This window comes from Schistocerca serialis, chromosome 6 (assembly GCF_023864345.2).
Source record: "Schistocerca serialis cubense isolate TAMUIC-IGC-003099 chromosome 6, iqSchSeri2.2, whole genome shotgun sequence".
Taxonomy (NCBI): domain Eukaryota; kingdom Metazoa; phylum Arthropoda; class Insecta; order Orthoptera; family Acrididae; genus Schistocerca; species Schistocerca serialis.
In genome coordinates, this window is record NC_064643.1 from 595,722,197 (window position 1) to 595,746,123 (window position 23,927).

The 23,927-nt window shown below is 40.2% G+C and overlaps 1 protein-coding gene across 1 annotated transcript in view; it reads right to left on the reverse strand.

Annotated features, from left to right (window-relative positions):
* LOC126484628 (UBX domain-containing protein 6) overlaps window positions 1-18,724 on the reverse strand; it is a 63,999-nt gene extending 45,275 nt beyond the window's left edge. The window contains exons 1-3 of the mRNA XM_050108216.1: window positions 18,587-18,724; window positions 14,738-14,805; window positions 333-660 (exon numbers count right to left, since the gene is read on the reverse strand). Coding sequence (XP_049964173.1) covers window positions 333-565 — 233 coding nt within the window. The 5' untranslated portion in view covers window positions 566-660; window positions 14,738-14,805; window positions 18,587-18,724. The remainder of the gene's footprint in view (window positions 1-332; window positions 661-14,737; window positions 14,806-18,586) is intronic.
* Window positions 18,725-23,927: the final 5,203 nt, after the last annotated feature.

Sequence of the window (23,927 nt, forward strand, 5' to 3'; positions counted from 1 at the left end):
CAAAAGGATAAAAAATCATCTTATTAATGCTACTAAAATATTAAATATGTCTATTATTTTCAGCTACGTTTTATTTTCTGGAACACTCGTGTGAGATCTTTCATGAACGGGTAAGTTGAAAGATTGCTCATTCATGTCTGCCACTTAAATAAGCAATTCGTTCATTTGCATGTCCCATTCTACATGTCATCATTTTGGAGCCGTAGTCAATTTCAACATTATTTATTAAATGAGGTTACAGAACTCAATGACTGCACTCACTGACACTACAATGGCTAAGGCCGCAATATCTGAGGATAACAATCAAAGGTTCAAACAAATATCTCTCTTACGTGAAGGCTGTTGCACTGTCTTGCTTCTGCCCACCTAGTCTAGCCATTGCAGCAGCAGCTGCTTGGCTTGCTTCCGCTGAAAGGGCAGATCGTGATGTCGTCGGCACACTGCTCTTCGGTGTCACTGTATTTGACCTTGGTTGCTCATCGGTTAGTTTGTATCCCTTCCCTGCTCTCTTGAACTTTGCATCTACTTTTTTCTTTTGGAAAAATTGCTTAATTTTATCAGCCATCTTGATTTTGCCAACTCAAACTCTTGGCGAATGCTCCTTGGGCAATTTCAACAGTGACACACTCTTCTTCAGCTCTTCTATTGTCTTGGAGGTAGCTGCAAAAATTAAAATTATGATATTCAAAGTTGTTGAAAGTTCATACATTCAAGGCCAAAAAGAAAACAATAAGGAATTAGAATACAGAAAAACACACATAAACCAGGCTTTGGAGTGCAAGAAATCAAAGCACAAATACACGAGGAGGAGAACAACAAAAACAATGAGGCAGTACTTGTTAACTAATAAACAGTTGACACAAAACAGATGAAAAAAAAGCTAGGCTTCCCACAAAATGTTCATACGTGAACAATCTAATTGAGATGGCCAAGTGGTGGTAGTAATTATTACAAAGATGAAGAATGAAGCACCACGCATTTCTTTCTTAACTTATTACAGGGCTGGAATGACAACCACCCCCTTCCCTAACTATGTCAGAAGAAAAATTCGCTTGAGAATAGTATAAAACTATGTGACAGAATTGGTGCCCAGTACTTAATTTCATGGGGTTAAAAACTTAGTATTAGCAAGAGTAATGTCAATATACAGGGAACTATCCCAGCTTTTGAAACTATTAGTTCCTTTCTCAGGGAGGAAAGAGGGACAGATTCAGGAAAGGTAAAAAGGAAGGGCAGATCACTCAGACTCAAGGATGAGACAAACCCACGGGTGTTGTATATAACTATTTACTACCTATGCTAAAGGCTCCTATTTGCTCTATGAGAAGAGCACTGCCCATTGATTCCATTTAGTATCTGCTTAACTAGCAAAAATGGTATATGCTTGTATCAGTACTGGAACATTCCAAACTTTTTATGGTTTTAAATGATGCAATAATATATTAAAATGAAATATGATACAGTATACACAGATAACACAATGTTATAGTTCATGGTTCTCTTAACACTTTTAGTGGATATCTCAACAACCATTCATCTTACTATCACTTGATAACCTTAAGACTTTAGTTTTTATTAATATGTTTTTACTATCCATACACTGTAGTTGGTTAAGTCAAGATGCTCACTCCTTGTAGCTAATCTATAACGTTCCACAATCACATTACAAAGTGGTCACATAAGCATGTTCACACTCTTCTGTTATAGAGGACTGGCAGCCTGCACCAGTCTCCATGCTCAAGCTAATTAATTCCAAACTCTGCCCTCAACAACTGAGTTTCCTGAGGGGGCACCTGCTAAATGCAGCTGATGTGGTGAGCATTGCCGTCAGTTATTTAAAAATACACTACTGTCAACACTGGTTCTTCAATGCTGTTTGCTAAAATTATGAAGTAATGGCTTACACTTTCACCCCATAACACAAGTTAGAAATGAAGTCTACAAAATAGCCAACTGCACTGTAACAACATTTTGTCCAGAACAGAGACACTGTGTTTATCTGAAATGGTCTATCTCTTTCAGTTAGATATGTCTCAGAATGCTGGATTAAAATGTTTTCTACAGTCTCTGGAAGTCATTAACAATTTTCAATATTGTTTATGGACTTTACTACATGATACAATAACAACCCCTGTTTGAGCTTTAGAGCTCTTTGGTTCATTTGTTGCATCTCTCCTGTCCTTCAGCAGTTATGTACCCACACAGCACCTAGCAAAACGCAAAGTAAAAAAAAAAATCATGTAATTGGTCAGCAGAAAATTTATATCAACGTAGAATAGACTTCCAGGTCAGTTTTTCGCCCCACAGTTATGTAATGCTTGGTGTCAAATGGTAAATTATTTCCCTTAGTTTGACAAGAAATTGTCAACTAGCAGTCAGTTCTTATGCACAAACAAACTTTCTAGTAGGCATTTTTGCTTTTGCCGCGTTCTAGTAACTTCCAATTCAACTGCTTAACAATAAAATAATGGCATCAATCTCAGATGCTAGAACGTCAAAAAGTGGTCAGTATTGATAGCACCTCAATTTTTCACTGGCCCAGTTAGCATTTATTCATACTTCTTACAGTGAGAACTGCCTCTTATTTGTACTTAGTTTTTTCTTTTTTGTTAAAGATGACTTTTCCATCTATAGATGATCTTGAAAATCAATAACACCAGTTTTTCTTTGCGCTGTTAAATAGAGCATTTCATTCCTTCAGTCTCTACCAGTAACATATCTCACGATACACAGTAATACTATCAGCAGATATTGATTTCAAATTCATCCAGTGCTTCGAGGGTGTGTTACCTGTTATTTCCTGACAATTTCTTGAACAACCATTTCATTTTATTGCTGTCATCAAGACTGTGGCAAATGTGACTTCCTTCATTCAAAAAGTGACAGAGATGTTGGTTATAAGACTGAGGTGGAAAACCTCCAGTACTGTTGATAACTCATACCATTTCATAGGTCTACACAGAATTAAACTTAACAAACAGCTTTCAATATTATGTAATTTATATTTCGAAGTAGATACTTAAGGTCATATACTAACACTATTGCAGAAGGAAATGAAATGCTACACATTTGGGTTTCCTACCTAAACAATACTAAAGGATAAGATATGGCAGTCGACGTTGCATCAATCACGTGACAATCGATTGCCTGCAATCGAGAGAACAGACGATAGCCAGAGATAGCTGCACATCGACGCCATGTGACGTGCGGTGGCGCCCCCTACGATCTCTATATAAGCGGCGGCCCCAGCTCCTAGCAGCCAGTCGTCGACTCACCTCGGAAGATGTTCTCCGTAGTTGAGAACGAAACGTCAGGGAGAAGAAGTTCTACAGATCGACCACGGCAACTTAGCCCGGAAGAGTTTACTGATAAATACTAAAGGAAATTTGGTACCTTCATAACTCCCAAGACCCAAATGTAAGTGGAACTGAATCAGTGACACACAATAACTGCATGGTCGACTCAAACTACTGATTTTGGATGTCGGCTTCATACTGTAACATAATGAATTTGTGGCACGTAATGTCTTATGGAAAAGAACAGAACACTCACAATATTTTTTTGGGTCTATATTATTTTTTGGAACGTAGGTTGTGGTGACAGAATGATCTGTACTGTAGCCCAGGGTATAAGTTATGTTGGATGGTGACTGACTGGTTGTGAGTTGGTAGTGCAGTATCGGACTACAGTTAATCTGCACAATAGTAAAAAACATTAAAAGATGTTATAGACATAATATGAACGGACACCCAAGCTACAAAAATTGTAATATATCATCCACATTATGTTTACGAACTCTGAAAACCAAGTCATAAATACACCATCTGCCACATGCAAGAGACTTACTGATATATTTCGCACAGTCGACTCTGGCTTGTGACAGAGAAGAGAGAGAAACTAATTCATTTAATAAACCACAAGCTCAATAAATCTAATAATATATTATCTATTACATAACCATATTGTTTCTGGTGTATTTCAGTCCTGAGGGAATAAAGCAACAATGGATGTACAACTTATTATACAATGCAATAAACTGTCATCTAAATAGTATACAAAGAAATACTGCTCTGGGCCAAAAGGTGCTGAGTTCTATGACTGCCTCATCCAGACTACTGGGTTTTTTGTTGTTAGACATCATGTTGGTGACAAGAGTAGCAACAAATCTTTACAATACACAAAGGAAAATTCCTGTTAGGCTGGATATTACTACTGTACAAAATAGCATAAGAACTCTTCTCAATAACCACCGCCAACTATTCAATTTGTGATTACAGATTATAATTTTTATTCTTATTATTTATATCAGTGGTTTGCACCACCTTCAAATTCGCAACTAAATCTGGAACCTTGTTATATGAAATACACAATGTTCCTGTACTGAGACCAGTGAGCCTCTGAAACACCCCCACAGCTTGTGATAACAAGACAATTGGTAACACTACCAAGACACCATCTCTTGAAATCCATCTCCAGATGTGTAGCCTACCTGCAAACTGACGAGCAAGCTGGCGAACCCCAAGTCTACCCTGCTATATCACAACAAGCATCTACTGTCTGTTTTCAAAGCTATACCAATCCTTCTGCAGCACACTTTTCAAATCAGCGATGACACAGTGTGTCACAGGGGTAATACCTGTTTTCCACTAAATGTGTTAGCACTATACAGAATACAAAAATGAATAACTACTATAACAAATGCAAGAATGCACAGTAGCATAATCTACATAAATCACCTCATGCTACACAGCACTGTTGAACAGGAAATTGATTCTTTGACAACATGTATGGCAGTTATAGGGTCCTTCTGGGAGAATCTACATTCCCACCACAAGCATTATACAACATTCAGACAGAGACTATACTTACCATATGTACCTCCAAGAGGGCATGTATAACACAAAAAAAAGAGTACAAATGCAGAAATCATCTCCCACAATCCCTCCCTTTCCTCAATAACTGGAATGTGTGGCCTTGCATAAAAACAAAGTGAAACTGAAACATAGTTTGACTGCATTAGTTATAAAGCAATTTAGATAAAATCATACACTGAACCTCAATCAGTGGGCCTACATATTGAAAGTCAAGGGTTAAATTTTTATATATCTGTATCGCACTTTCAGGCACAGTTTGTTGTTGTTGTGGTCTTCAGTCCTGAGACTGGTTTGATGCAGCTCTCCATGCTACTCTATCCTGTGCAAGCTTTTTCATCTCCCAGTACCTACTGCAACCTACATCCTTCTGAATCTGCTTAGTGTATTCATCTCTTGGTCTCCCTCTACGATTTTTACCCTCCACGCTGCCCTCCAATACTAAATTGGTGATCCCTTGATGCCTCAGAACATGTCCTACCAACCGATCCCTTCTTCTGGTCAAGTTTTGCCACAAACTTCTCTTCTCCCCAATCCTATTCAATACTTCCTCATTAGTTATGTGATCTACCCATCTAATCTTCAGCATTCTTCTGTAGCACCACATTTCGAAAGCTTCTATTCTCTTCTTGTCCAAACTATTTATCGTCCATGTTTCACTTCCATACATGGCTACACTCCATACGAATACTTTCAGAAATGACTTCCTGACACTTAAATCAATACTGGATGTTAACAAATTTCTCTTCTTCAGAAACGCTTTCCTTGCCATTGCCAGCCTACATTTTATATCCTCTCTACTTCGACCATCATCTGTTATTTTGCTCCCCAAATAGCAAAACTCCTTTACTACTTTAAGTGCCTCATTTCCTAATCTAATTCCCTCAGCATCACCCGACTTAATTAGACTACATTCCATTATCCTTGTTTTGCTTTTGTTGATGTTCATCTTATATCCTCCTTTCAAGACACTGTCCATTCCATTCAACTGCTCTTCCAAGTCCTTTGCTGTCTCTGACAGAATTACAATGTCATCGGCGAACCTCAAAGTTTTTATTTCTTCTCCATGAATTTTAATACCTACTCCGAATTTTTCTTTTGTTTCCTTTACTGCTTGCTCAATATACAGATTGAACAACATCAGGCACAGTAGCACAACAAATCAAGAAGATAAGGAATTCTCTTGGATAGATCTCTAATGTGCTGTAGCACTGAACCTGCATACTTGTGGAATGAGCAAGGGTAAATACAAAATCCACCAAATACGGCACAAAAGCTTTGGAAAATGTGAAATCGAGATTGCATTGTACAATATGCTTTCATCACGCAATCTGAGCACAGGATTGGTTGGTTGGTTTAAAAGGGGAGGGGGCGGGGGGGGGGGGGGGGGGGGGGGACCCAATTGCGACATCTCCGGTCCCTTGTCAGCAGTAAAATAAATTACACAGCGGAAAGAAGAAAAGAAAGGAGACGTACAGCACAATAACAAGAGAAAGGAAGAACCAGTAGAATGGCAGAAAGACAACCAACACTACTATGGACAAAAACATAAAAAGAAAACCATAGAGAGAAGCACGAAACAGGTAGAAGGGGTAAAAACAAGAGAGCAGATGACTGTAGCTGGCCAACCACGAGAATAAAAAGGAAAAGCCAGCCACTATGCGACACATTAAAACATCCACCCTAAAAGCATTAGGGACAAACGACATGCAACAAAACTTATACAGAATGATAGAACGAACCATCGCATATAAAACGTAAAACTAAATTAGCTGATGAGGCGTTGTCAGCTAAAATTAATGGTAACTGAAGAGTCCGTCGCAGCAGAGGGTATTGAGGTGCTTCCAGCACTTCCGCTTAAGCTGACGGAGGTGAGGAAGCCAAGTCAATCAGGCATTGAAAACCAGTCCTAAGAAGCGGTATGTCTCCACTACAGTGAGTGGATCGTCATAAGGTAAAGTTCCGGTTCTGTATGAATGGTGAGACGCTGACAGAAGTGCATAACACACGACTTTGTGGCCGAAAACTGGAAACCGTGGGCTGGAGCCCATGACTGCACCTTGTGGATGGCTCCCTATAGGTGCCGCTCAGCAACACCAGTACGGTGGTGTAGTATGAAATGCAGAAGTTGTCTGCATGCAGAGAAGGTGAGATGGATGGCCCTACAGCTGCTGCTAGACCATTAATGGCCCCTAAAAATAAAGAGACAATACAGAGACGTGCAGGCCCCATTCTCCTGGATATGGGGGAACTATGGGAGGCACAAACTTGGACATAGAAAGTATGAAGCAACAGGGAATTCTGGATAAAAATCGGGAATGGGCCTCCGAGACCCCACTCATATAATGTGGCAAGGACATGATGTCACCAGGTCATGTCATACACTTTTCACAAATCAAAGAAGACTGCGACCAGGTGTTGGCGTCTGGAAAGGCTGTTCAGATGGCAGACTCTAGGGACACAAAATTATCAGTTGTAGAGCGACCATGGTGGAAGCCGCCCTCACATGGAGCCAGAAGGCCACATGACTCCAGGACCCAATCCAACAGCCGACACACCGTACATTCCAGCAGCTTACAAACAAAGTTGGTGAGGCTGATGGGCCGATAGCTATCCACATTTATCGGGTTTGAGTACCGGAATGACAGTGCTCTCCCGCCACTGCGATGGAATGACGCCATCGCACCCAATCCGATTGAAGGTGAGGAGGCGATTTTGCTTGCAGTCAGATGAGACATGTTTAATCATCTCACTGTGGATCCGATCTGGTCCAGGAGCTGTGTCGGAGCAATGTGGTAGGGCACTGAGGAGCTCCCACTCTGTAAATAGGGTGTTATAGGATTCACTGTGGTGTGTAGTGAATGAGAGGACTTCCCTTCCAGCCACTGTTTGAGAATGCAAAAGGCTGGAGGGTAATTCTCCAATGCAGAGGCTCGAGCATAGTGCTCGGCAGTTGCGTTTGCATCGGTAGATAACACACCATTTATGTTAACACCGGTAACACCTGTTGGGGGTCTGGTACCCGAAAACATGTTTGATCATTGCCCAGACTTGGGAAGCTGACGTATGGCACCCAATGGTCGAGACATCTCTCTCCCAACACTCCTGCTTCTGTCGTTTGATAAGCTGGCGAAAGCGAGCAAGGAGCTGTTTAAAGGGTATGAGGTGCTCCAGGGAAGAGTGCTGCTTATGCCGCTGTAGAGCTCGCAGATGCTCCTTCATTGCTTCAGCGACTTCCGACGGCCACCAAGGGACTGTCTTTGGCCGGGGGCTTCCTAAAGAGTGAGGGATCGTGTTTTCTGCCACAGAAACGATTGTTGTAGTCACCTGCTCAACCATCACATCGATGTTCCCATGTGTGGGAGATTCGCCTTGTTTAGAGCCCATCTGGGCAGGCGTCCATGGGCTTGACGCCGGGGCAGTGACAGGAAGATGGGGAAGTGGTCACTACCACACAGGTCGTCATCTGCTCTCCAGTGGACAGATGGGGGAAGTCCTGGGCTGCAAATTGATAAATCAATGGCCAAGTAATTACCTTGAGCAACACTGAAATGTGTGGTGGGCTCAGTACTCAAGAGGCAGAGGTCGAACTGAGACAGTAAAGTTTCGACATCTCTACTGCAGCCAGTAAGCACGGTGCCACCCCACAAGGGGTTAAAATCTCCCAAAAGTAGGAAAGGTTTAGGGAGTTGATCAATCAGTGCAGTTAATGCATTCAGGGATACTACACCATCTGGAGGAAGATATACACTGCAGACAGTTAATTCCTGCATCGTCCTTATTCTGACAGCCACGGCTTAAAGAGCGGTTTGAAGGGGCACAGGTTCACTACAGACTGAGTTTAGGACATAAACACAAACTACTCCTGAACTCTATTACAATCACTACGGTTCCTGTAGTATCCCTTATAGCCCCGGAGTGCAGGATTCCGCATTGCCAGGAACCAGGTTTCCTGGAGGGCAGTGCAGAAAGCAGTTGTAAAGCTTAACAGTTGCCGTAGCTCAGCCAGGAGGTGGAAAAAGCTGCCGCAATTTCACTGGAGGATGACGTCATCGTGACATTGGGAAGGCATGGAACACTCAATGAGGCACTTTATGCCTCAGGGTCACCTGTTGCCACTGACTTTTTGCCCGAGCAGTCTATATCCATTGTGCCTGAGGGTCCAGCAAGATCTAGGTCCTCAGTGGATGCCAGGATCTCCACTTCATCTGCAGACACAGAGCTTGGATGTAGCAGTGGTGTGGATGCCACCACAATTCCTTGGTCTTGGGGACCTTCTTTTTGGATTTCTCTCACTGTTCCTTTGGTTTCCCTGGCTGGGAGGACTTCACTGATTCAGTCTCCAGGACTGAGGATGAACATGAAGTTCTGCGATCAGCTGCTTTTGGGCTCTTCAGCCACTGGCAGGTGTCATCTTTCCCACTAGCACAAATCTGGGAAGGGAGTGACCCAAGGGACCCCTTCCTAGCAAAGGCAGCCTAAGAAGTTGTGCACTTCTCCGGCTTAGAAGTAGGGATGGATGTCCCTGATGGTTGGGAGGGTGTTGCTCCTGAAGTAGGTGGTGCAGGAGCAACAGGGAGGGAAGTGCCTCCCACCATCAAGGGGACAGGTGTAGTCTTCTGGCTCTGAGAGGTGAATGGGGTTGGCAGAGCTGATGGGGCTAGAACTGTTATAGCGGCAGCGTAAGATGATGTCATGCGTAGAGGATGTAGGCATTAAAATTTCCTCTTAGGCTCAGTGTAGGTCAGTTGGTTCAGGTCTTTTACTCCATGATTTTCCTTTCTTTCTGTAGAATCCTGCAGCCTGGCGAGCAAGGCGGATGGTACTCTTTACAGTTGACACAAATGGGAGGTGGGGCATACGGAGTATTGGGATGTAATGGGCATCTGCAATCTCGACGTGACACTGGAAGTACAGTGGGAAGACATATGACCAAACTTCCAACATTTAAAGTACTGCAAGCATGTAACACCCATGACTGGGCAGAGAATGCTGTTTCGATCAAGACTGATCCAGATATCATTTTGGACAAGCCTTCCACCTCCCCAAACTTGTCCTCTAAATGCTCAACAAAGAACTGAGGCTTCATCATCATGAAAGATTCCCCATCAGCTCTTGAACATACAAGGTACTGGGGCGAATAAGAGCCGCTGCCATCCTTAGTCTGACGTTCCTCCAAAATGGTTCAAATGGCTCTGAGCACTATGCGACTTAACTTCTGAGGTCATCAGTCGCCTAAAACTTAGAACTAATTAAACCTAACTAACGTAAGGACATCACACACATCCATGCCCGAGGCAGGATTCGAAACTGCGACCGTAGCGGTCACGCGGTTCCAGACTGAAGCGCCTTTAACCGCACGGCCACACCGGCCGGCGACGTTCCTCCCATGGAGTGGTCAGAGGGGGGGAACAATTTGGAGTCATACTTCTGTGCACAGAATTGAGACCATGAACGCTTAGATACTGCTGATGTTTGACCACCAGCAAGAGATGATGTATTACACTTCATCGCGTGTCATCCACCCAGAGGCCACCCACTCCAAACCGGGCCCCAAGAGCGCCACCCAGCTGCGGCAAAGGCCACCTGGCAGGATGGCCATTGCAGAGGTCCCGATGCCCCAGGGGGATGGGCATCTACCCCTTGGCATAAGTGGGGAGTTAATGGCGCAAGCATCAGCAGAGTGGTCCCTGTGTGGTCAGGGGGCTACAACGAACACGGTACATGGCGGCCCCACCACAACGGACTGGCTACCGTGCTGGATATCAGATGCAACCAAACAAACAAGTCAATTATCATCGTCAGCATAGAAAACGATACTGCACAGTTGATGGAAAAATACACACCCAGGAGTGTGACCTCACCCAACACTTGGAGAATGAGCAGAAGTGCAGATCCACATCAACGAAGGATGCGATAGGTCTGAGTGCATGATGGACACGATGCACCATGTAAGGCGCCCTTCCCCAATTGGCTCACTCTTCGGGGAAAATTTTGAAAAATGGAGGTCAAACCCTACAGGGGACCATCACAAAGGCCAAAATTTGAGACACTCCTTTTAGCCGCCTCTTACAACAGGCAGGAATACCTCGGGCCTATTCTAAGCCCCGGACCCGCAGGGGGATGAGCACAGGACATGTTATCTAGTTAGGCAATTACAGTGAGCACAGCGGACATGATCTATTCAGCCAATGACAACGTAACTATTTCGTTATGCACACACCCAAATTAAAATATATATAGTATAGAAATAAGTAGAGCTATGGCATCATATATAATTTTGGTTTTGCTTTTTCTTTTCCTTTTTTCATCAGAGGTATGGTTAGGCTGGGATGTGACGTGACATCTTAAATTGATGGGAATGAATCAATGACACTACTACTCTTTTTGAGCAAACGTAGGCTATTTTATTCTGAATATGTTGTGGTTTCCATATCATTATTTCCAAGGTATGGTACTGCTTGGATGTAACAGAACTTAATCTGAGAACATTAAAGTGGATTTGGGGGGGGGGGGGGGGGGGTCCATTGCGACGTTGTTATTACACCACTGTAAATTTTACTACTCCATATTTTATATCAAGGATGCCATAATTTATAGTTTATGTACTATTTAATTACAAGATCTCCAATGGTATGTCATATACAAAAGTCCTATCTTGCACCCTATACTGACAATAATCATGAATTGGTATCAACTGCAATTGTAAATTCGAGGAGAGTTTAGTGATCTAGGGTAAAATTGCTCAGAATGAAGTGACTTTTATATTCTTTGTTATTACAGAGAATTATTCTATGAATAGGTCATGATTTCCAGGAATGTGGTTAAGTTGCTTTTGGCTGTATTTTCAGAGTTTGGCAGTGAATTGGCAAAGTGAAATTTAGGAAAATAAAACAAAGAAATTCGGGGAAATTCTACAAAATTGGGTGTTTGGTGAAATTCAAGAGGGTCGAAAAATGCTTCCCACTGAATTTCGGAGCAAGGAAGTGTTGTTCACAAAAATAAAATAAAAGATCCTCCCTGTGACAATGATTATCAGAGACTCCTTCAGTTCATACAACACTCAAGATACCAAAGGTTTTCAGCACCTTAAAGTGAACCAGTCTGAACTTCGTAGATGCAAATGATCTTTCTGTTCACACACAGAATGTGGACAGAATATGGCAGTACATAAGAGGTACCATTACACAATATGGCAAAAAAAAAAAATAAATAATAATAATATCCACAAGTTACTTAGCTGAATATGAAACACAACACCATAAAGAAATATTACATAACTTTTTTTTTAGGCAGGTTAATTTCACCTGCCCAGCAGGAATGTAAAGCGATAACTCTTTCGAAGAATGATGCAAGCACGACTAGTGACTACAATTCTTTGCCTTCTGGAGAAAGTGGCACCTCCAATTTCTTCAACATTACAGGTATGTTACAGCGACCAGTTGGTAGGGCATATTCTGAGGCATCAAGGGATCACAAATTTAGTATTGGAGGGCAGCGTGGAGGGTAAAAATCGTAGAGGGAGACCAACAGATGAATACATTAAACAGATTCAGAGGATGTAGATTGCAGTAGGTACTGGGAGATGAAGAACCTTGCACAGGATAGAGTAGCATGGAGAGCTGCATCAAATCAGTCTCTGGCCTGAAAACCACAACAGCAGCATTGCTATGCTTGGTACTGAATATTTTGTACATTACATTGGAGTATATACTTTATTTGCGTTTCATTCTTAAAATGTTTTCATTGTTTGTGTGTTCACACAATGAAATTGTGGTGATGCGATTGGCTGATTACATGACGCGTAATGTGCACTCATTCTGTATTCTGACTGGCTGAGGAGATCATGCGTCCTGTGCCCAGGATGTGTAACAAAATCACAACATACAGTGCAATCTCAATTCCATAATTTCTGAAGCTATTGAGGTGTATTTGTGTGTATTGCATATTGAACCAGGGACCTAGAAACGATGGAGAGGTTTTGTCCCGCCGTAGCCCTCAGTAGTTCACAACCCCATAACAGGCCACAGCAGTCCACCCACCTCACCGCCGCCTCATACCGAACCCAGGGTTATTGCGAGGCGTATTTAGTGGATTCTGTATTTATATTCGCTTATTCCACAAATATACAGTTTCAATGCTACAATGCATTAAAGATCTATACACGAGATGCCCTTTCTTTTTCTCAGTTTGTTCTGCTACAGTGCCTGAAAGTGCAATAGCGATATATAAAAATTCTATCTCAAAAACTATGCAAAAATTATACAGGAATTTGACTTATATTTTAAATTACAGCCCACTATCTAGTATTCTACATCTTTTAAATAATAGTGAAACTATCACCATTGGTGAAAATACTGCTACAGTTATTACATTTAATGCACACTTTACTACTTCCCCATCCCCCCTGCTGTTGTTTCCACTAGCCAGTACTGTCCATTTCTAACACAAAAGAGTTACTAAGTACTGGCTAACTAGACACAGGTGATTGTGGGAGTTCTAATAGCCCCATGACATAGTTTCACTGTTCGCATTGATAACTCATATCTGTATATGCAAAGGCCATAAATGTTTTTATAGGCACTCTTCATCATTACATCCGGCAACACTTAAAAATACGTTATGTTCCCAGACTGTTTGAGCTTATCTTTACGAAGAGCGAATAAATTGCACACCATGAGACCATTGACTGCTCACAACCATCCACACAAGCTGACACTTGGCATGGTGACCAATGGGAGCAACTTTAAATGGGAATGCCTTTGCTATCACTCTCATCAGCCACATTCATTTGGAGTGATCTAACACCATATCCCAGAACACAAGACCAGAGATGTATCGTTGTGAACAGCTTTTGTTAGTCCTTTGGCTAAATGTAACTTCCTAGAGGATCCTCAGTCTCAGTCCTGGCTATAGTTCTTCAGCCAGTTGCACAGTGCTGGAGTGCAATTTACTTTCCTCAGCTGCTAACAATATCGTAACCACCAGAGGTAGTCATACCCTCCCAACAAAGTGTACATCACAGTTACCACTTATTTTGTCCGTAATGCAATTATTATGAGAGAGAGCTAGTCATGAGGTTGCACCTAGGCAATTCCTTCTGTTTTATAGTCTAATTTTTCATTAAAACTATTTGCATATGCAGTATAGATGACTTTTGTTGTCAATTTTAAGTACTGTATGATTTACTCGTAGCATGGGTACTGCCAAAGAATGCTAAGACAACTTTTATTAAATTTAAGCCACTATACAAGTTAGTAATTCATAAATGGTAATATTTTGAGAGCAACTAAGCAAATTTTATGTGTGAGATGAACCAAATAAAGAATACATGAATCTTTAACCATCTACGTTTACCACTAATTTTTTAACTGATACATTCAAGGATGCAGTAACTTTCCCTTCAAACATGAGGTCAGACTCTTCAAATAACATTCATAATCAGATTATTGGATAAACCAGGGACAATTTTACTAAATTTAAAACAAAAAATTACTTTGACACAAAATGTTTATGCTTTCAGAACGGATAATATGGAACAAAATTACAATCTAATGGAAATAACATCTTAGAAAAACACAATATGTCAGTAATTTCAAAATGTTAAAAGAGGTGCAACTAACCAATAACAAATATGATGTAATGCATTTACTTTAGAAGTCTCAGCTCATCATGATGTTCAGTACTACATGATAAGCCATAAAACCAACATATACTGAAGATCAAAAGGTATGTAAGGTGAAAAGCAATACTAGGCATATAGAAGTGGTTTTTATAATCACAACATTTTGGGAATCATAAGTAGGTAGATAAACTACTGATAGTATACTTGAGAACTTTTATTATTTAATAGAACAGCAAAACACCTGCATTTATTGCTCTGTCCTCTATTTTCTCCAGAACCAGTTTTATTTGAAGGCAGGTGGTTGAAATCCTGGAATAGGAGCAAAAATTATAATAGTATCTAGAAATAAACAGCAAAGAACCAAGCTATCTACAGTGGGTTTATTCCTTTTACAGAAGCTGTAAAGTTATGTATGAGCTATTCCTTGAGAAACAAAATTGTAGTAATTATGTATGAATATAAAATTACATAAAAGTTACTATCATCACAGACCACAGTGATGTGAAAAAAGGCCACTATATACAGAAATGCCTTATGTTGGCCTACCTTTCATTGATGTTGCCTGTAACCTCAGTGCCATGATCTACTAGTCAACTATTTTTTCTATGTTTTCACTTTCGAACACATTGATTGCTGTTGTGTCCAGACTGTTCCAAGTAACCCTCATTAAGCCAACTCTCTGCTAGAAATTATTGTTTCAGACAGCTGGATCCAAATAGTAGTCTTACAATGATCACTGGGCTAGAGGAGACATCAAACAACTTTTTGCAGAATAAAGCTGTAATTTTAATTGTTAGTTACCTTCCCCTTTTTTTAATTTTATAAGGAAGTTATTTAATCACCAGCAATGAAAAATCTGTTATGAAACATTCATCTTATAGATTTTATATACACAAATAATATGACGGACTACACGCAGCAGTCTGTGGCTGTTTGCTGATGATGCAGTGGTGTATGGGAAAATGTCGTTGTTGGGTGATTGTAGGAGGGTATAAGATGACAGACAATATTTCTAATTGATGCAATAAATGACAGCTAATTCTACATGAAGAAAAATTTAAGTTAAAGCAGGCGAGTATGAAAACCAAACCCATAATGTTCAAATACAGTATTAATAGTCTGCTGCTTGACACAGTCACGCCGGTTAAAAATCTAGGCATAATACTGCAAAGCAGTATGAAATGGAATGAGCACGTAAGAACTGTACAGGGGGAGGCAAATGGTCGACTTAGGTTCACAGGGAGAATCCTGGGAAAGGGTGGCTCGTCTTCAAAGAAGACCAGATACAGGAGACAAATGGGACGCACTGCTCAGTACTGTTCAAGTTTTGGGATCTGCATCAGGTTGGATTAGAGGAAGACATTGAAGCAATTCAGAGGCAGGCTGCTAGATTTGCTACAGGAAGGTTCGAACAACATGCAAGTATTACGGACATGTTTCAGAAACTCAAACGAGAATCACTAGAAGGAAGATGTCGCTCTTTTTGAGGATCACTACTGAGAAAATTTACAGAATCGGCATTTGATGCTGACTGCAGAGCGTTTCTATGGACGCTAACATAAATTTTGCGTAAGGACCATGAAGATAGGCTCAACGAGATTAGTACTTGTACAAAGGTATATAGACTAGTAGTGGTACAGGGTACCCTCCATCACACAACATACAGTGGCTTGCAGACAATGTATGTAGATGTACACTTCATGCAATCTGTTCATGACTATCACATTTCTTGCCTAGGGTAAAAGATGTTCAAAATGGTTAACGCATGCAAAAAATTATATAGGCCTAATTTGATCAAGCTAAATAGTTCAGCTGCTATTCTTGAGGCCACAATGGAATTAAATCTTAATGATGAATGAAAAGTTGTAAATGAATTCTCTCTCCATCCCTACAATGTGGCAACATAAAATCAGGACCTAAACAAAAGAACAGATCTTGCAAGAAACTGTGAGATATACTTTCTACAAAAAGTAAACAACTGAAAACAATGTAAAGTCCAGGATGGAATAAAAGCAATATGGAAAGGAAAGATTGCTGCTCAACACATAAAGGAGGTGTTGAATCACAGACAGGCACATGAAACAACAACTAGAATTATCTCAATTTTCGAACAATTTTCAATACAGCATGGACATAAACATTAGGCTTCACTACCAGTCAATTTGTTACCACAATCAGATTTTCTACTTTCAAATTTGTTGGCTGCACCAACTCACAACCAAATTGTCACCTTCCAAGCTAAACTAGACCTCAGGCTGTCCTGCAGATCAGTCTGTCACCACAACCAAGATTTCAAGGAGGTCCAATAAATAACTTTGTGCAATATCTGTGTGTGTGTGTGTGTGTGTGTGTGTGTGTGTGTGTGTGTGTGTGTGTGTGTGTGAGAGAGAGAGAGAGAGAGAGAGAGAGAGAGAGAGAGAGAGAGAGAGAGAGAGAGAGAATTCTACATCTGAGGGATGACCGTCCGAAAGCTTAAATATTTCTACTATTCTTTTGGGTTGGGTTGTTTTTGGGGCAGGAGACGAGACAGCGAGGTCATCAGTCTCATCGGATTTGGAAAAGAAGTCGGCCATGCCCTTTCGAAGGAACCATTCTTTTCATAGTGCCTGTCTGCAATGGCCTTATAATTACACTACAACCCATTTTAAAAATAAATCTCCACCATTTCCATCTGAAGAAGGTAGTTACGATGTACTTGACAGCCAAAAGCCAATTCAATAAAAAATAAAAAAATAAAAAAAATAAAAAATAAAAAAAAAAAAAGGATTACACGGGCATGCCACAATGCTTTCTCATAATCCATACATCATATTGGTGCTGAAATAAAAATTAAATAATGATGATAGAAGAAAATGATCAATTTTGTTATAATCACTTTGTACAATGTCCTATCAGCCATCAACTTTTCCGAGTGGGTTTTTCACCAGTCTGCAGCACGTGTGCTGTTGTGAAACTTCTTGACAAATTAAGACTGTGTGCCAAACTGAATGGGACTCACACCTTGTCTTTTACATGCAATGTTTTTATTGACTAAGCCATCTATGCATGCCTTACAACTGTCCTCACAACTTCACTTCTTCTAGCACCTCTATGCTACTTTCCACACTTCAATAACACAGCATTCATTCTCAAAACAAACCAATAGTCTGTGGCAAAACCATTTCTCTGCAACACAGTTGTTTCTAAGCATAGGAGAGAAATAGTAGAAGTGAAACTGAGGACAGGTTATGAGTTTTGCCTGGATAGCTCAGTTGGTAAGAACAAAGCCCACAAAAGGCAAGCTTCTGGGTTCAAAATCATATATATGGCTGTATGACTTCAAAGCTCAAGGAGTAAATGTGAGTGTAAAAAAAATGCAATCAGCCCATGATGAGTAATCAGTGATTGGACAGCATCAAAAACAGGAAAGAAAGACTAACTTTTCAAGATACAGTGCATATCAAAGGAGCCAAATTGTTTGTTTTCAGTGAGGATGACAGAGAGAAAGACTGTATCAATAACATTTAGGTTACGGAAGAAAATCAGAAAAAATAAAATGTTATTTGTTTCTGAATGGCACAAAAATTGCTTGTTTTTGAATGGCACTGGTTATGTCGTTCATGGTAAGTAAGGAGGCCATGTCTCTACCTAGGTGAATTTCATTTTTTTAAATTCTGCATTTTCTTAATAATTTTAATTAGGCTAACTGCAATTGTATGTTATAAATAAATAAAAAGAAAAAAATGTATATACCCATTTGTAGTTCTGTGAAATAACATTTTAGAATTCCATCATTATTTCTATGTCTAAAAATGGCATTAAGCAACAGCAATTTCTGGTGCCTGGTTAAGCAAGATAGGACTATATAGTACTAAGTACATCACGATAATCACAATACACACGGAAAAACATTACTGAAAAGGGGCTAATATGCTCATGCTGTAATTTCCGTAAGTTAGTGTTATATACTAAAAAATTCAATTTCATTGTTTTAAAAATATTCTAGAGGACGACACCGCTGGACCTTCTTGTGCAGATCAAAACATTAATACCATGACAACACTACAGTGGCAGTCATAAAAATCTTACAACTGCCGTCAACCCTACTAACCTGGTTTCAAAAATCGCTCTGATATTTGTTCTCCGTACACCCTCCAAGACAAGAAAATGAGTACCAAATTTGCCACAAGTATGAACAAGAAACCATTTAACAACTTTATCTGAAATTCATCAAATGCTAGCCAGTTAATCAAACTGTCAAGAATATCCGTTGCATACCTCGACGACAAATTAGCCGTCAAAGGTGTAGTGGAGGTTATGTTAAATGCACTAAAAATTTCATTAAACAATTGGCCAACATGATGCTGTATAACGTTCAAAAAAGAGAAGTAGCTAAAATAGTCATCTACGAATGTCATCACATATGTAATTGTCTGTATTTAATATTCACAATAAACGTTAGTGACTCCCATAACAGAATACAAAACACACGCCCTTCCAACCCTATTAGCTTACACCACATTCGCAATAACATTACCAAAGATTTGAAGCTGCAAAGACAAATGACAATTACCTCAGGCAAACTGTCAAAGTGTAAGTGCGGCCCAATGGTTCTACTTATCAAAGACTTCACTTGCGTCCGTGCTTTGCGACTGTGAAATTGTGCCGAAATCAGATTTCCAATAACCCTTTAAGTTGCGCTTGAAACGATTACTAATTTATTTTGACATTAGTTTTGTACCTTTATGAACCTATGTAACACAGACGATTTTCGTTACTCAGAAACTGAACAGGCAGTACTATCTCAGCTGCGACCAGTTGACAAGGCAGGGTAGAGCATTTAAAGTTCTGTAATACAAATTTTATTTTTGCTGTCCCTATATCGAAAGTAAATTCTGGAGAAGAGGACGTTATACAAAAACCAGAGAGCAGTTAACTTCAAAGGAAATACGTTTCAATGATACAGAACAGATGCAAGCATAAATATAAAAGATCGATATACAAAAGCAAAAGCCAAATTTATTGAATAAAGGTGCAATTAGCCTTATGAAGTATTCAGTAATTCAGATTACTTTTAGATTAGTTTTCAAAATCTTTGAGCACATAAGAATATTTTTCTTTCAGCAGTTAGTGTTCTTTATTTTTATACACCTCTAGCGCAAAGTTATGTACCTGTGAAAATAACGTATTAAATAGCTTTATACGTGAAAATACATAACTAGACTGTTTTTCCTTAAGTCTAATTGTAGGATTATCTATCTTTAATGCTTGATGATTATTATCTCGATGTACAAACTTCCTCAGGCTATACCTATTACGCATTTCTTTTGTATTTGGAAGGCAATTGTGTATAAAGGTCGATTCACATTTGATGTCGAAACGGAACGAGATGTTTGCACAAGCCATCAATGGAACAGGACAAGTGGAACAGGAGGTTGTAGCAACCGCTACTCATGTCGACTGCTTTGTCCGCGCACGTTAGTTCCTTTCGCGTCATCCATAGATACAGTTGTGACTCGAATTCAGAGACTGCGCTATAACAAATGAATGGCGTAAACCGCCAAGTTTCAATCCACCGCTTGGAGTGCTGTATAATGTTGTTGCCTACTCCTTGGAGCTACAACTTTTGTTTTTATGTTTATGCTGTTCCTTGATTACTGTTTTGTTGTTTACAAGTTACATACAGCAACTGTTCTTCTTTTTAGCTTGCTCACCAAATCTTCTGTGGTACCAGAAAGTGGTTGGACCAGCATCTGATACAGACTGAGTCGAGGAACGGCTCCTAGATCGTTTGCAGCTACATCCTCTGTAGCGACTAGGACCTCCTTGTGACAACAGTGTGCCAAACTGTGCGCTCACTGCGTCAACTTTGGCGGACAGAGCGTCGCAATCTGCTCGTGAAACGGGAAGGGCCACAGACGCTACACTACCAGACATTGTCACTGCACTAACCTGTTGGTTCGGAGCGATGGCATCTCGGATCCGGTCGGCCAGTTCCGCAACAGCGTCCAGGGATATCTCTGTCTGCGATGCGACGATCGCCTAAACCTGCAGCGGCAGACGGCTGCTCCATAGTGTACGCAGAGGATTGTAGGGCACTGTTCCGATGTCCACCTTGCTGCGGAGGTGACGCAGATACTGAGACGATTTTCTGTCGCCTACATCTTCCTGAGTCAGCACTTTTCTGATACGGTCTTCCTGCGATGCTGCAACTCTACATATAAGCTCAGCCTTTAATCTTTCGTATGCATTCTCCGTCGGTGGTGCTGTGATTATGTCTTGAACTTCGTAATCGTAGCGTTGCTCGAGCTGACTTACTATTAGCTGTAATTCTAGCATAGCAAAAGCTGGCCTCAACCTGAGCGAACCATAGAACTGGATTATGTAGCTAAAACGGCGGGAGGCGAACAGCCAGTCTCGACACTGCAGGCGATTCCATTCTATAATCAATTTTGTCAAGGCACCGGTTTTCCCACCGCGGATCACGTCGGGGTCACCATTGACGGGTATATTTTCGTCGTGTAGAGCTACCCTTACTTAATAAATATTCAAACACGCACTGAGAATATACTTGAACGGTTTATTACTTGGTATTACAGTTGCTATATGAAACTTGTAAATAACAAAACAGTAACAAAGGAACAAAATAAACATAAAAACAAAAGTTATAACTCCAAGGAGTAGGCAACAACATTATTCAGCGCTCCAAGCGGTGGATTCAAACTTGGCGGTTTACGCCATTCATTTGTTGCCATGCAGTCACTGAATTCGCAACACAACCGTATCTATGGATGGCGTGAACGGAGCTAATGTGTGTGGACACAGCAGTCGACGTGAGTAGCGGCAGCACCCCCTGTAAAAGAAAGCCTGTCCACGTAGTGCGTGACGTCATAACATGGCTACACATGGAGTCTAACTATTTTTCAACAGTTTTATGGGACAGTGCTTGTGAACAGTTGTGCGGCGCGTTTCGAATCAGTTTACTATTATAGTGAATGGTGTTCCTGCATTAGTGTACATGATTTGATTGTTTATTTTCTGTGCACTAAACTGATGAACTGTTTTTCTTGCCTGTGAAAATTTCGTTGCCTGCCAAATGCCGTTTCCATGCTCTGCGCCGAATTGTAGGGGAAATTACGACGGTCAACCAAAAGTGACTGTGTTTAAATCCTCCGGGAAGGAGGATGAAGCAACGAGGAAGAAATAGTTGTCAAGTATTCGCAGAGATAACTTTAGTCCTTCTTCAAGTTGAATAGTGAGTATTTGTTTGGTTTATTTCCTAAAAGAGGCTAAGTGTGCTAACAAAGAATAGGCACTTATGCAGTGTGGAAGGTCAGCGACATTTTGACTAATATATAAGATCTTAAGTGCATAAGTGCCAAAGAAAACAGTGTTTCGTTTTCTTGTCCTGGCAGTTCTACAGTTTAGCTGGTTTAGGTTATAGGAATTCTATATTCTGCAAGTTCACGCAGTATAGCCTAAGCACATTCATACTTAATTAGTTAAATAGGCCTATCTCAGTATCTCTTTATACTTACTGTTTATTGTAAGGAATAAAAGTCGGTTTGTGATTAAGTACATGCACATAAGATACAGATGAGTTTTGATGTATTCTGGTTCTAGTATTTAGTTCTGTTTTTTTCTGCTGTAAAACTCTTCAGGAAGTTGCCTGTTCAAAAACAAGGAATGTGGAATACCCAAAAATTGAAAATTATGTAAAAGCAGTGTCTCAGTCGTTTGTTTTCAATAAATTATTGTTGGGAATTTGAAGTTCAATGCAAGGAATGTTACTGTTAGTGATTATAGTAAGCTTCTGACTTTGTAATACACGAATAAATATTTTGCTTTAAAACCACAGAAAGGAGAAATGAATGAGTACATGAACGGATCAATAGGCTATCAGAAAATTCGAAAGGAGAAACTGTGAAAAAGTGCAAAAAATAAAATAAAATACTTGTGTATTTTACAAATTCTTACTTTCTGGGTCTGGAATTTCAGATAAATGCCGGTGGCCTACACTGCTGACTTATAGATAAACAACTAAAATATTTGAAACAATTGTGTGTTTATGTTTAGCCTACTGGGTAGCACATAACTGGCACTGTATTAGCTTCATTATATTGTCAGTTTTTATGTAAGTTATGAATTGATATATCGACTAGGAAATAGCAGCTGAAAGACAAAAGCAAAACAGTGTCTGTCTCATAAAAAGCACTACCATTAAGTATTTCATAGTTCTATAGGACACACAGTCTGAGAATTACTTTGAATTATTCTGTTACTTTGTTTCACAGTTGCTTCTATGGATCACACCTGTGTCAGTTTGGTGTCTTCATGCTTTTGTGTATCCGAGGGGTCCTTTACGAAATTTCTTCGTCCGGATCCCTTTACAGTCTATTGCTGTGGCCAAACAGACTGCAAGCACTGGCACCAGACTCTGTGCGTGACGTCACTGAGCGGGCACGCAGACTTTCCACTATAGGGGGTGCTGGTAGCGGTCACTATGTCGTCATTGTCAGGGCTCGCCAGTTTTTACATTGATGTTGGTGTGGGGAATGGTATTGTGTGATGTGTTTCTGTGTAAATGTTTTCTGTACTAATGAACTATCGGTATTTTGAAATGTTTGGGCGACACTATTCCTACTGTTTCACTTCTCAACAATTTACCATACAGATTTTACCAAGAACGTCTCTTATGAAATTTGCTTGGGCTATTAATAAACTTTGTCATTGCCAGTAGCTTAATTCCCATATTATATTCCAACTTCTTCTAAGAATGATTGTATCCTGCATCCTCGGTTTCATAGTTCGGTATTGACATTGCATTGATATTCTGCGTAAAGTGAAATATCAGCATTTGATGGTGACATCACCTGCTGTTCTGTTCCATTAAGGCCAATTTTCACTGGCCATCATGCCATTTTCACATCACAGCACCGTTCTGTCAAGGTGTATTTGTGGAGATATGTGAACAAAGTATGTTTCCAGTGTGTATAGTTGCGTATTAGACCTCTGTAAATTGGTATTCTATTATGTGTTAATAAAATATAAGTTTTTATTTTGTCCCTAAACAATTTTTCCACGTCATTTCGCTGCGCTAAACTAAAGAATTCAACAATTTATGGGCTCAGCATTGAAATAAACTGAAATAATAAATTTCATAGGGACATTTTTGTGGGAAAAGTGCGCAGAAGTTCATATAAAGTTGCATTGTGTATACAGTGAAGAAAAATGACTGTTAATCTGAGTACAGCACATATACTGCAAATAGAATAGGTTGTAGGTCGCGAGTAGTATGCAGCTTGAAAATTTGGTACTGAGGCGTATTTGCACTTGTATGACCTGTGTAACACTGTAAAAGGTACATTGAAACATACGGAATTAAGTTTTTCTGCTAAGGGTCGGAAGGAGAAATCAAAACTAATCCTTTTGCTTGATCCAGTAAATGATGT